The sequence below is a fragment of the Cornus florida genome, unplaced genomic scaffold (genome assembly GCF_030987335.1).
Source record: "Cornus florida cultivar Cherokee Brave unplaced genomic scaffold, ASM3098733v1 CherokeeBrave_3.0.0_Hap2_Chr10, whole genome shotgun sequence".
NCBI classification, from domain to species: Eukaryota; Viridiplantae; Streptophyta; class Magnoliopsida; order Cornales; family Cornaceae; genus Cornus; species Cornus florida.
Window position 1 is genome coordinate 63,432,084 of NW_026775580.1, and position 12,891 is coordinate 63,444,974.

The window sequence follows — 12,891 nt, forward strand, 5'->3', positions numbered from 1 at the left end:
TCAGAACCACTGCGGGGCTCTGTTGTGGTCAATCCGTGTATGTGGATTTGATCGGCCTCTATTTTTTAGGGGCTTTGTTACTGCTCCCTCATCATCGTGGTGGCGACAGTAGTAAATACACGGTTGTTGGTGGTTTTGGGGATGGAGACGATGGTGGGTTTGAAGGAGAGGCAGTGGCGGTTTGTTTGTGTAAGGGCTTGAAAGGGGAAAAGAGAAAAGGAGGGTGAGGAGAGAGAAAATTTGGGTTTCTCACATGGTTTGTAACGAATAATCCATTTACACCTATTTGATCAGGATTTTTAAGTCGATTAAAAAGAATTGTATAGTTTAAATTGATAATTTAATGTGTCAGATAATAATATCGTCAATTCATCGTCATCAAGGTATCTTTATCAACTTCATCAAAACTGAGGGAGTGTCATCATAAAAAAAAAAAATAGGTCAATTTATCATTATCAAAATGTCTTTGTCAATCCTATGTGTTGCTGGTTGTAATTATTAGTTGTGTTGTTTTTTGTTTTAATTCCTACTATAATTGGGGCTTCTTGTACAATTCTCCATTATTTATACACATGCTTACCTTCTAACAAAAAAAAAACAGATGTCTTTGTCAACTTCATCAAAACTGAGGAAGTGTCATCATCATAGTTGTCAAAGGCGCCTGAGGCGCAAGGCGCCTCCAGGCGCCATCTCAGCGCCTCTAGAACCTTAAGGCGCATGGGTTGCAGAAGGCGAACGCCTTTTCTCTACAGGCGCAAGGCTAAAGGCGATATAAAGGCGCGCCTGATGGAAGTTGTAATATTTTATTGTTTCTATTTTATTACTTTTGTAACACATTGTTACCACATTAAAAAAACAAAAAACAAAATAAGAACAAACACCAAAACAAAGTCGGAGACAGAGGTCACAGAGGCGACGACTTGGACAACAGTTACTCTCGGTCTCGGATCTGTCATCTGTGTCGGATCTGCTGGATCTACGCCGTCGGCGACGCCGCGACTCTGCCGGTACGTTCTCTCTCTTCTTCTTCTCTCTCTTCTTCTTCTCTTCTTCTTCTCTCCTCTTCCTTCTCTTCTTCTTCTCTCCTTCTCTTCTCGGATCTGTGATCTGTCTCAGTTTTTTTTTTTTTTTTTTCTTTTCTTCTTCTTTTCTTCTCTCGACCGACTGTAGAGTCGAGTTTGGCAGTTTTTTTTTTTATTATTCTTTTTTTTTTCTCTATTTTTTTATTTTATTTTTTTTTCTTGAGTCTGGACTCTATTCAAAGAAACTTTTTACTTTTATAGATTAATTCATATATTAAGTTTTCTTTTATTTAGGAATTGATGACCAATTAAGATCACATGTTTTTTTTTTTTTTTTTATGAAAAGAAATTGTTATATATGGATGGAATTGATGAAGGGGCCGGGGAGAGGAGAGTGGAGACTCTGGACTGTGACAAATTTATTATGTTGCTATTTTAATCTTAAAATAACAGTTGCTAAACTTGCTATTTTATTTTTTATTTTTTTTTGGATTGTTGTAGCCTGTATGTGACAGATAGAATGTAATTCTTTTTCTTGGTTGCGAGTTATCCAAAAAAAAAAAATTATTGAAATCAGAAGGTATTTAATTGATTTTCTTGTAAAATTTGCAGAGGAATACAAAGCTTCTAATCTATACAGAATTTACATAACACCAAAATACCAAATACAGAGAGATAGACTGATAGAGAGAAGAAGTTGTCTAGTTAACAACTAACACCAAATTGAAGTCAAATTTATTAACATCAAACTTAAGTTACTTAACACTGAAATACTGAATCCATAAAAATTAGCTCCAAACCGATCTATCAGCTCTCTCCACGTAGAGAGTGACTGTGAGTCTGTGACGGATCTATTTCCCAATTTAAGCCAACACATTCTGCAGTTACTTTGCTTAATCACAATTGCAGCCAAATTGTATGCCTGTATTTGTTCCATTGAATCATTCTAACATGTTAAAATGAAATAATTAGTGAAGTGTACTCTAAAGTCTAAATTATAAAAAACAATCGCAAATTGTAAATAGCAACTGTTTACTGTTATATTATTTTCATATAATATAATTAGGTTCTATTATTGAAAGTATGTTTAGTTGTTATAGTTATAGAATGAATCATGGTGCTTATAGTTATAGAAAATTAGATTGATTTGCAGCTTACATAATTTCTATTGAACTTGATTGTAGTTTGAACTTTAAAAGATGCCTAGTGAAGGTTCAAGAAAGGATCCGGCATGGAATTACTCACATTTGAAGAATCCGAAAGATACAAATGCCGTCACTTGTAACTTCTGTGCAAAAGTTACAAAAGGAGGTATTTATCGGGCTAAGCAACACTTAGCTGGAGGATATAGAAATGTGAGTGCATGCACAAGATGCCTATCTAGTGTTAGAGAAGAAATCAAAGAGTACATGAGTAAGAAAAAGGAAGGAAAAGAACAAATGAATTTGTTACCTAGTGATGAGATTAATTTCATTGATGGAGAGAATGAGGATGATGTCATGGAAGTTAGCAATCGGGGAAAAAGGGTAGCTAGTGCAGGCAGTGCTAGTGTCAATTCCTCAAAGATGCAAAAGCAAAAGGGACCGATTGATTTATATTTCACTCCCAGACCGGAAATTGTGGTACAAAAAGAAAGGAGGGGGGAAAACAAACAGCCATTAATGATGCATGCAAGAAAGAGTTGAGAGGAAGAGCGTGTGCTGCTTTTGCAAGGTGGATGTATGATGCAGGAATTGCATTCAATGCTGTTAAGTATGATAGCTTTGCCGAGGTTGTTGAAGCAATTGGACAATATGGTCCTGGCATGAAAGCACCTAGTTATCATGAGGTGAGAGTTCCTTTGCTTAGGAAGGAATTGGATAATACCAATGCTTTGATGAATGACCATAGGGAGGAGTGGTCAAAATTTGGATGCTCATTAATGGCAGATGGGTGGACAGACAAGAGAGGGAGAACATTGCTTAATTTCCTAGTAAATAGTCCAAGGGGAACCATGTTTATTGAGTCGATAAATACTTCTTCTTTTTCAAAGGATGGTGACAAGATGTTTGACTTACTTAATAAATTTGTGAATCGCATTGGAGTAGCAAATGTCAACCAAGTCGTCACAGATAGTGAGTCAAGCAATAAGTATGCCGGTAAGAATGTTCAATGTTTATAACTTTTAGAGTTTACATTCTTTACAAATATATAATTTAAATCAACTTTGATTTACTCATTCTCTTTATATCATTTTTTCTTTTTTCCGTTTGGTTTCAAATAGGGAGGATGTTAGAGAAAGAACACCCACATTTGTATTGGACCCCATGTGCTGCTCATTGCTTAAACTTGATGTTGGAAGACATTGGGAAAATACCGTCCATCTCTAGAACAATGCAAAGGGCAGTGGAGTTGAATAGTTATATTTATATGCGACCAAAGTTGTTGAACATTATGAGGAACTTTACTCACAAAAAGGAGTTGCTTAGGCCTGCTAAGACTCGATTTGCTACATGTTTCATCACATTATCAAGTATTCACAAGTAAAAGAATAACTTGAGAAAGATGTTTACTTCAGAAGAATTGAATCGTAGTAAATGGGCGAAAGAGGAAGCCGGTAAAAGAGTTGCTTCTTATGTTTTGATGCCTTCCTTTTGGAACAACATTGTCTTTAGCCTTAAGGTTTCCGGTCCTCTTATTCCGGTTTTGAGATTAGTTGATGGCGAGAGAAAGCCTCCCATGGGATACATTTATGCGGCTATGGATAGGGCTAAAGAAGCCATTGCAAAATCATTTGGGGGAGTAGAAGATAAATACTCAAATATTTTTGAAATAATTGATAAGAGGTAGAATGTTCAACTTCATCGCCCTTTGCATGCAACAGGTTATTATTTGAACCCATAATACTTTTATTCAAATTCGAAAATTGAAGAAGATGAAGAGATTGCAAAGGGTTTGTATGCATGCATTGCAAGGTTAGTCCCGGATGTCAAAGACCAAGACAAAATTACTGAGGAGCTGTCCTTATATTCTAAAGCTGAGGGCCTCTTTAGTAATCCCTTTGCTATTAGACAGAGAAGTACACGAGGACCAGGTAAAGTGGTAAAGTATATTAAGTTAGTATAACTAAGTGTTAAAATTATTTTGACAATAGAGTCGATAGAAAGATGAAGCTAAAGTTGCTAAACATCATTATTATTATTTTTTTTAATAGCTAATTGGTGGGAAGCTTATGGCAAGTCAACAAAACTTCTCCAAAAGTTTGCTATAAAGGTTTTAAGCCTTACTTGCAGCTCTTCTGGTTGTGAATGAAATTGGAGCGTGTTTGAGCATGTAAGTATATACTATTTAGTATTTACTAACTAGGTTTGTAATTTAATTGTTGAAAATTAAAATTTTAATTTTTTATACTTACTAGTTAAAGTTGAATTTATTGCAGCTTCATAACAAGAAAAGAAATAGGCTCGCTCAAACAACGTTGAATGATTTAGTGTTCATCAAATATAATAGAGCATTAAGGCATCGATATAATATGCGTAACACTCTTGATCCCATTTTACTCAATGACATTGATGAGAGCAACGAGTGGTTGACGGGGTGGATGGATGATTCTGATGCAGAACATGATCTAGTCTATGAAGATGATTCCTTGACATGGGGTGATGTTGCTAATTTTGCTAGTATTGGAGAGGCAAGCAGGCCGCAACGGTCTACTAGATCAAAATCTAGTTCTAGTTCACGGTTACCAACAAAGGGAGCAGGAAGTTCTTCAATTCGACTTGTGGATGAGGATGAGGATGATTCAGATGAGATAGAAAAGGATCCTGAGAATTATGAATCATTTAGTGACGATCAAAATGATGTTATGCTTATTGATGACGAAGATGATATTTAGATTCATTGGTGTTGTCTTCTTAAGAAGAATGATGTTTATGTTTATTTTAGTTTTATCTTATACTTCTCCTTAGTTGACTTAGTTAACTTTTGCGTCTTTATGTTAATATATTTGATTATTCACTGTTTTGAACTCAAGTACTTGATTTACTTAGTTTTTGCATCTTTATGTTGAATATTTAACTTAAGTAATTCATTTAGTTGACTTCTACATCTTTCTATATACTATTGCATGATTTGCATCTTTAATACTTTATTGGGTGGGTTTTGTTTTTTTTTTTTTCCAACGTGCGCCTCGCCTGCACCTCGCCTTGCGCCTCAGGCTCCAGGAGACATTTGCACTTTTATGCGCCTTGAGCCTTTAACAACTATGGTCATCATCAAAAAAAACAGGTCAACTTGTATACATCTTTCTATACCCCAAACCTCAGGAGTAGTCATTATACCCAAGAAATTTTTTGCTTTTGTTTAGAAGAAAAGAAAGAGGGAGGAAGAAGGAGATAAAAATTATTTCTAGAATCTATAAAAAAGTTTCAACTTTCAAATTTCAGCGCTATCTTGGTCTAAAATTAGAAATAAAAAAAAAATTTAAAGAAGAACAAAATCAAAAATATATATATATAAACTGAAGGAAAATTACCATTTTCCACCTTTGCTTTCTTTATATTTTCTCTTCATGCCTATTTTTTCATGATAACCCAAAATTAGAAAATATTTTTCTTTATTTTCTAAACAAAAACAAAAGAAAACAACTTTCCTTTTCCTTTTCTTTTCGGTTGGAAGGATGAAAAACAAAAGAAAACAAAAGACACATCATTAACACCATGCCTACATTCTCCAGCCGTGGGTAGATCTCTATAAAATTAGATAGTCCAACACATTTGGTTGCACAACATCTTTATCTATAGTTCAAAATGATGCCTACACATTTGGTATATCTTGTGATTAACAAAGAGCACATGATTCCGACCACCTGATCTTTGCTAGGAACAAGAAGAAAGGGCATCTCTTTACCATGAAAGACCCGTAAGTGGAAAGCTGCTTAGATAGGGTGATAGCCCAGTTTTGGTTGAATCAAAATTTGCTAATTGGTGTGCTTGACTAATTTGTTAGTGTAAAGTACAGCCAGTAAGCTACCACAGTCACCAAGCAATTGCAACTAGCATTTCTCCGTAGACCAAAAAGGAACACAATGCATTGTTTGGTTCATGCTTTGAGTAATAAAATATAACCTTCGTGGTCTCATGATACAGCAGAGGTCTTGTGCCAAGACCACCATTGATGAATTAATAAATCCAATACACCATTGATGAATTTACTAGATCCAATACAATCAAACTAATGCTGTATATCAATCAACTTATGAGAAACATGATGGATATACTTTGACATCAAGCCACAAACTTGCAACAAATGATCCATCTGACCCTTATGGTTGCCTAGAAGACTTGGAAAGCTTGTATACTGAAAGGGATCTAAAATAGAGCCACACCAATTCTGATTAGATTTAACATTAGCATAAACTTAATTTCTTGCAATTTCTAGGCAACCAAACAGAACACGGAGCTGCTATAGAAAAAGAAAATTAATCTTACAATAGAAATTTACCAAAGAAGGGGAAACCAGAGTAGCAAGAACAGCAACTCTGGTTAATAATAAACCCCTAAAACTTTGGGGTATTGAATATATGCCTCCAGAACAAAGCCATCAAGAAACAGATCATCAAATCTATGCCATTGCAGCTGAAAGGTGAGGCAAAAATACACAAACACACACACATAAAATCATCTCACAATATATAGACGTTATCACTATTATTATTACATAGTGTAATGAAGTTGCTAATCACTCCCCTGACGAGTATCATTTTTGATTGGCTATATACAAACAGAACAATTGAGCTACGTATGCCGCTTGAAAATGCATTTTGGGGTTTTTGCTATTGTTAACCTACAATACAATCTGCTGTGCTTGTGTATAAGTCAAGCTAATGCTTAGAAAAATGCATTTAAAATGCGACACTTTCTATTACTTGGAATGACAAAAAAAGAAAATACAGAATAAATAAAACCCATCCCTGCACCCTCCACACTTATTGAGTCCATGTAACATAAATTCTTAAAAAATAAATAGACAGATCATTTTGATTGGGAATCCGATAGAAAAGTGATGTGAAATAAAATGTACAGTTCTGACCGTTACTACCCAAGTTATCGCATTATTTCCACAATTGTCATTACCAACTCAGAGTATAGTAGGCTAGTAAGATAGATTCATGAAGACCATATTTTCCAAAAATTATTACAAATATTATAGAAACAAATGTTTCCAAACCAAGTAACTGATTCTAAACTATGAATCCAACACAAAACAGAAACCAAAACACTAGTATGGTAATAAGCAATTTTTTCAGTAAGCAATTCATTAAACATAATCATTTAGCATTATATTCTCCAAACTAATATTTAGTATTATATCCTCCAAAACAAACATCTAGCAGCATATTCTCCAAAACTAAGGCAAACTTTGCATACTAACTTACTTGACATACTAAAGCTTTATGATCTCATATTCCTCAACTTTTCAGCAACTATGAGTAGAATCTAGACATATAGAAATGTTTTTACTAAAAATTATCAATATTTTTCTAATAAACACAAAAAAAAAAATAAATAAATAAAATAAAATAAAATAAAATGAGAAACACATATCTATTAGAAAACTTAACAAAGAAAGGTAAGCCACAAAAGGAAGGTCATAAACTCCAGATAAAATTAAACCACCAAGACTTAGGATGAGACTTATATATGCCTTCAGAACAAAGCTATCAATAAATTGATCCTACTCAGATCTCCGTCCCTGCAGCCCCAGTTAAGAACACAAGCTCCTTACTTTGAGTTTATGAATAAAACAAGAGTAAAAAATTGACATGCCCTTTCAATTTGATAAATTTACTATACTGCAACCATTATAGATGTTGTAAAGAATAGCTCAACACACTTTCATTCTGTGTTTCGCTCTTCACTCTCTCTCTCTCTAAAATCTACCTTCAAACCAAATCCAAAAATAAGGGTTTTAAATTTACAATAATTAATCAAATATTATTTCTAAAAGATATTAATCAAATAGTTTAGAATGCATTTTATGAGATTTTCAAAAATTATGATAATTTCTTTTAATGCAGGAGTTTAATGTTATTTTAAGGAATTATGATCATTTATTTTAATGTGGGTGTACATGGCATTTAATGAGATTTTCAGAAATTATGATAAATTCTTTTAATGTAGGAGTGCATGGCATTTAAGCATTATTTTAAGGAATTATGATCATATATACATTAAAAAAGTCATTATTCCTAGAATATTTGTGCACTGTTGGATTTAATACTCATTGGCTTTATTATCTATCCACTCTATGCTACTATTAATAATTGTAACATTAATTTTACTTTCTTGTATGACTAATGAATAATAAGTGAAGTTGATTATTGACAGTGGGACAAGCTTTGATAGAAGAGTACTGCTACTCACGTCTATTTGTTAGGCTGAGAGGTTTTTATCCCTTTGATGTGGTGGATAAACTCAAATGTGGGTCTTATCCACTACATTGAAGGAATAAGAATCCTTAAGTTAGACAAATCGGTATAACACTAAGAATCATTTTCCTTGTTCGAATTTCAGTTAATTTATCACATTAAATGCCATGTGTAGATCTTGAAAAAGTTTCATATATAAAGATATTGAGGATCTAGAAAGTATTAGGTAGTCCGTAATCATGTGGTCCCGGCCAATCACAAAATGCCAACACATTTGATGTATTTTGCGATTGGCAAAGATCACATAGTCCCAAACCACCTAAGAACAGCATGAAAGGGAATCTTAGTTTAATTTTTTGTTTACAATAAACTACTCAAATAGTGTAAAGCTTCTATTCACTAGTGCAACGAGTTGCTACCATAGTTGCCAACCAACTGCGCCTACCATTTCTCTGTAAACAAAAAAGTAACAATGCAATCTTTACCACATGCTTTGCCTAAATGTCACAACCTTGAATAATAAAAACACAATCAAAATTACATGCTGCAGCAAGTGTCTCTTTTGCCTGTCCCAAGACCACCATTAATCAAAATTACTAGATCCAATGCAATCAAACTAATGCTGCAAATATATCAACTTATGAAAAACATAATTGTTTTAGGGAAGACATCAAGACAAAAGATCAATATTAATCTTATGCTTCATAGAATTCGTATGGTTGCCAAGAAGACATCTAAAACAAGCCAAACCAACTCTGTTTAGATATACAATTAGTATAAATATTAATTTCATGCAATATCAATTTCTAGGCAACCCAATGGAGCACAAAGCTACTACAGAAAAGAAAATTAAATTAATTTTCTAATGGAAATGTACCAAATAAGGGGAGACCAGAGTAGCAAGAACCACAACTCTGGTCTAAACCAAGGGCGGATGTAGGGGTGGGCTCTGGTGGGCTTGAGCCCACCAAAAAAAATAAAATAAAATAAAAAAATTTACAATACTAATTTTAGCAAAGCCCAAAAAATAAATTATTAATAGTATTAGCCTATCCCAAAATTAGCCCACCCAATCAAACCCAAGTCAACTCAGTCACCGTACTAAAATAAAGGCCCAAGCCAAATAAGCCCAAGGCCGGCCCTGACCCAAGGCAGTCGCCTAGGGCCTCAATTATATAATTTTTTTTATTTTATTTTATGAATTTTAGTTATAAATATTTGTGAAGATAATGACTGAAACAGGATCTCCCTTTGCAGGATTTGAAAGACTAATTGGTAAATTTGGGTTGAACTTGAGTCTTGAACCAGCTGAACTGCTGAAGGCCAACAAATTGGAGTGCCAGGGCCGGCCCGCCTTGGGCAAATTTTGAGGCCCATAAGGGATGGGAAAAAAAAAAAAAAATTAAGTTAGGGCAACTTTCAGACGACACAATCTTCTTCAACACTCCTTTTGCATCCCTCAGGTGACAAGGTATGTTCATCCTCTCTCTCTATTCTCTCTCCTTTTGCATGAATCGTTCTTTTATATGTGTTTCTTTCTTTCATTCATCTCATCATTTGATTTGTTCTAACTTTGGTTCATTTGATTCGGGCCTTTACCTTTGTTCCAATAGTGAAAAGTAGTTTCAAGCTAGGGTTTTGTGTGTGTGTGTGTGTGTGTGTCACTGTGTGTGATGGCTATCAAATTCTACATGTGTCTTTCATGGCGATCGAGTCCAGAATCTATGGCAGGCACTTTTTTATTTTTCCTCTCCCTAATTCCACTCCAATCTCACAACAGCAGCAACCATACCCCTTTTCCTCATAAGTTTTTGCATTTTCACATTCAATCCTACAAAAATTAAGGATCCCTTCTAGTGGGTTGAGCCGTTGAGGTAATAATTAACTTTTTCTATCTCTAAATTATGCTCATACTTAAAAGTGCCAAATTAAGGGTTTTTTTATATTTTATTTTTATATGAAGATACATACCACTGTTATTGATGTTATTTGAAGTTGGCTCAGCTAGAATTTCAGTTAATAATACTGTCAAAGCACTTGCCATCAGAATGTACAAACACATGGAAATCAAGAGCAGGCTTTAACAAAACAAATTTTTTCTATTAATTTGCACAGGTCTTCTGTAGCAATGATCATCACTGCTACAAAAGTTGATGTTGATTCCTCATCCTGAAATCAAGAAAGGGGTAATTGGCTAACAAAAAACACACATACAAAGTGTGGTTAATATAAAACTATATATGATAGTGGATGCCACATATAACCTAAAAGTCCCACCACTTCTTCAGCACTACAAGTTCAGCTTCAGCGCTACAAGTTCAGCCTCCTATATATATATATATATATATATATATAGTCACCTCATCTCCGTTATTACCTCAGGTGACAAGGTATGTTCATCCTCTCCGCCTTGGCCTCAAATTTTAGACAAGGTATGAAAAAATAAATAAATAAATAAATTAGTTAAGGCAAGTTTCAGACGACACAATCTTCTTCGACACTCCGCAGGGCGGAGCCTGCGGCCTGCTATTTGGTCTGTAATTCTTGTTTTGCAAACTAAATCATATTTGGTGAAATAGGATTTAGTTTTGCAGAGATTGAATCAGAAACAATTTTTATCAACATGCCAAGCTTTTTGAAGATGGAAATCTTTTTAAGAACTAAAAAAATCATAACTAACAACTTTGACAAGCAAAAGTATACTAATATAGGGTAAAGCTGTAAAATTACTTCTTGAAAATTAAGAAATCCTGGATCCGCCCTTGGTTTAAACTAAACCCCTAAAACTTTGGAGATTAAATATATGCCTCTAGAAAAGCCATCAAGAAACAGATCCATCAGATCTATGGCTTTGCAGCTGAAATGAGAAGATCTATGGCTTTGCAGCTGAAAGGAGAGGCAAAATATACACAAATACATACATACATCTATAAACATATATATATGAATTATGACATACCTGTATGACGTTGCTCGTCACTTCCCCCACGAGATAGACTTACGAGTATCATTTGGTTCGCTATATATATAGACGGAACAACATAGGTGTGTGTTGCGGTTTAAAAATGCATTCTAGGGTTTTGCAATAGTTGACCGAAAATACCGTCTACTAGCGGCCGCGTCGGGTACGCGTCAACCTGATGCTTGGAAATAATGAGAGTATAAGGGGGTGACACTTTGGAAATAGAAAATATATACTAGTATATTCTTTAATTTCTTTATCACTATTTTAAGAAAAAATCAAACATGTTAAATAATATACTGTATTTATATTTTTTCTTTATTGTCACTTTCAACTCTTATTTTCAATTTCGCTTGTACCAAATAATAAAAATTATTTCCTACCATATGAAATATACATCTCACAATATTTTGCTCTCCAAATAAATAGAAAATTATACCACAAAAATAGAAATTTAATTGAAAAAACATTTTATTAATGAAAATAAACTTAATAATCAACCATAATAATCAACGCGATCCGGAATGGCGACATTTACTTACAAAGCATTTTTGCCCTTTTTAGACCTAAATTGGGCGGCCTTGAATCAAGCTGTTTTCGTTCATTTCTAAATGATCCTAAGTGACCACATATGTCCTAGAAGACAAAAAGCACTCCAATTAGTTGCACGGTTCAAAAAGACGGATTTACCTTTGTAACCCTAAGTGACCCAAATAGTGATCGGGGTTGATTTTCTTATTCAAAAGTGAATCAAAATGGTTAGAATGGGCTCTTAGGACTTCATGTAGGCTCCCAATGCCTTGTACGGGTCATATTGACCATTTTACCCTTATGAATTTATGGGTCGGGTCGAGACCCAGTTAGCGATCCGGACCTCGGGTGTGGGTCGTTACACAAATGGTTAGAAACCGAGAGCTGAAACTTGAAATTCCACTCCCATGGAGTTTTAACTAAATACATTTAGAATTGTAGCCGACCGAAACTCAAGTTTCAGCGAATTGAAACTCCAATTTTATAAGACTGAATTTTCTATTCACAAACATAATTTTTCCAACTTTAGAAGGCCTTAAGTTTTTCATTTTAACTCCAAATTAGGCCAAATTTGAGTTCAATTTCAAGAATTTTGAGTCAACTTTCCAATGGTACCAACCCCATTCCAAAATTTCAACCGTAGAAGAAGTTATGATCATTTTAGTAAGGATTATTCCAAAAATCTCCTAAACCGAATAAGCTTATTTGTGGAAAAACAATGTTCTTGCATCTAGAACCCTATGGAATGGATTTAAATGGCTGACTTCAATGGAGCCCATTTGACTCGTTTAGAGTCAAATCACTCCTCTCACTTGTCTTGGAATGACCATTTTACTTGTAGTTGGTTTTGGGGCTCGGGTAAGAGCCCGGTTCGTATCCCTTCCGGATTCATCACTCGGATCCTATAGATTTGGGTCGTAACACTTTGATGCCCTCAACAAGTTTTTCACTCTCTCAAGATTAAGCAA

The 12,891-nt window shown here is 34.5% G+C and overlaps 1 protein-coding gene and 1 long non-coding RNA gene across 2 annotated transcripts; one reads left to right on the forward strand and one right to left on the reverse strand.

Annotated features, from left to right (window-relative positions):
* Nucleotides 1–3,566: 3,566 nt before the first annotated feature.
* Nucleotides 3,567–4,896, forward strand: LOC132277712 (uncharacterized). Its single transcript, XM_059779556.1, has 4 exons — nucleotides 3,567–3,847; nucleotides 3,977–4,095; nucleotides 4,216–4,274; nucleotides 4,441–4,896. The coding sequence occupies exons 1-4, from the start codon at nucleotides 3,567–3,569 to the stop codon at nucleotides 4,894–4,896; spliced, it is 915 nt and encodes a 304-aa protein (XP_059635539.1).
* Nucleotides 4,897–6,046: 1,150 nt separating this feature from the next.
* LOC132277065 (uncharacterized) lies at nucleotides 6,047–11,571 on the reverse strand. The gene is made up of 2 exons (XR_009470978.1): nucleotides 11,390–11,571; nucleotides 6,047–8,882 (listed from the first exon to the last, which is right to left on the reverse strand). It is a non-coding gene; the product is annotated as an uncharacterized LOC132277065 (long non-coding RNA).
* Between the last annotated feature and the right edge of the window lie 1,320 nt (nucleotides 11,572–12,891).

Coding starts and splice junctions, on each gene's coding strand:
- LOC132277712 (XM_059779556.1), top strand. CDS start 3,567: ATGTTTACTTCAGAAGAATTGAATCGTAGTAAATGGGCGAAAGAGGAA. Junction 3,848..3,976: donor TTTGAAATAATTGATAAGAG/GTAGAATGTTCA, acceptor ATGCATTGCAAG/GTTAGTCCCGGATGTCAAAG. Junction 4,096..4,215: donor GAGAAGTACACGAGGACCAG/GTAAAGTGGTAA, acceptor TTTTTTTAATAG/CTAATTGGTGGGAAGCTTAT.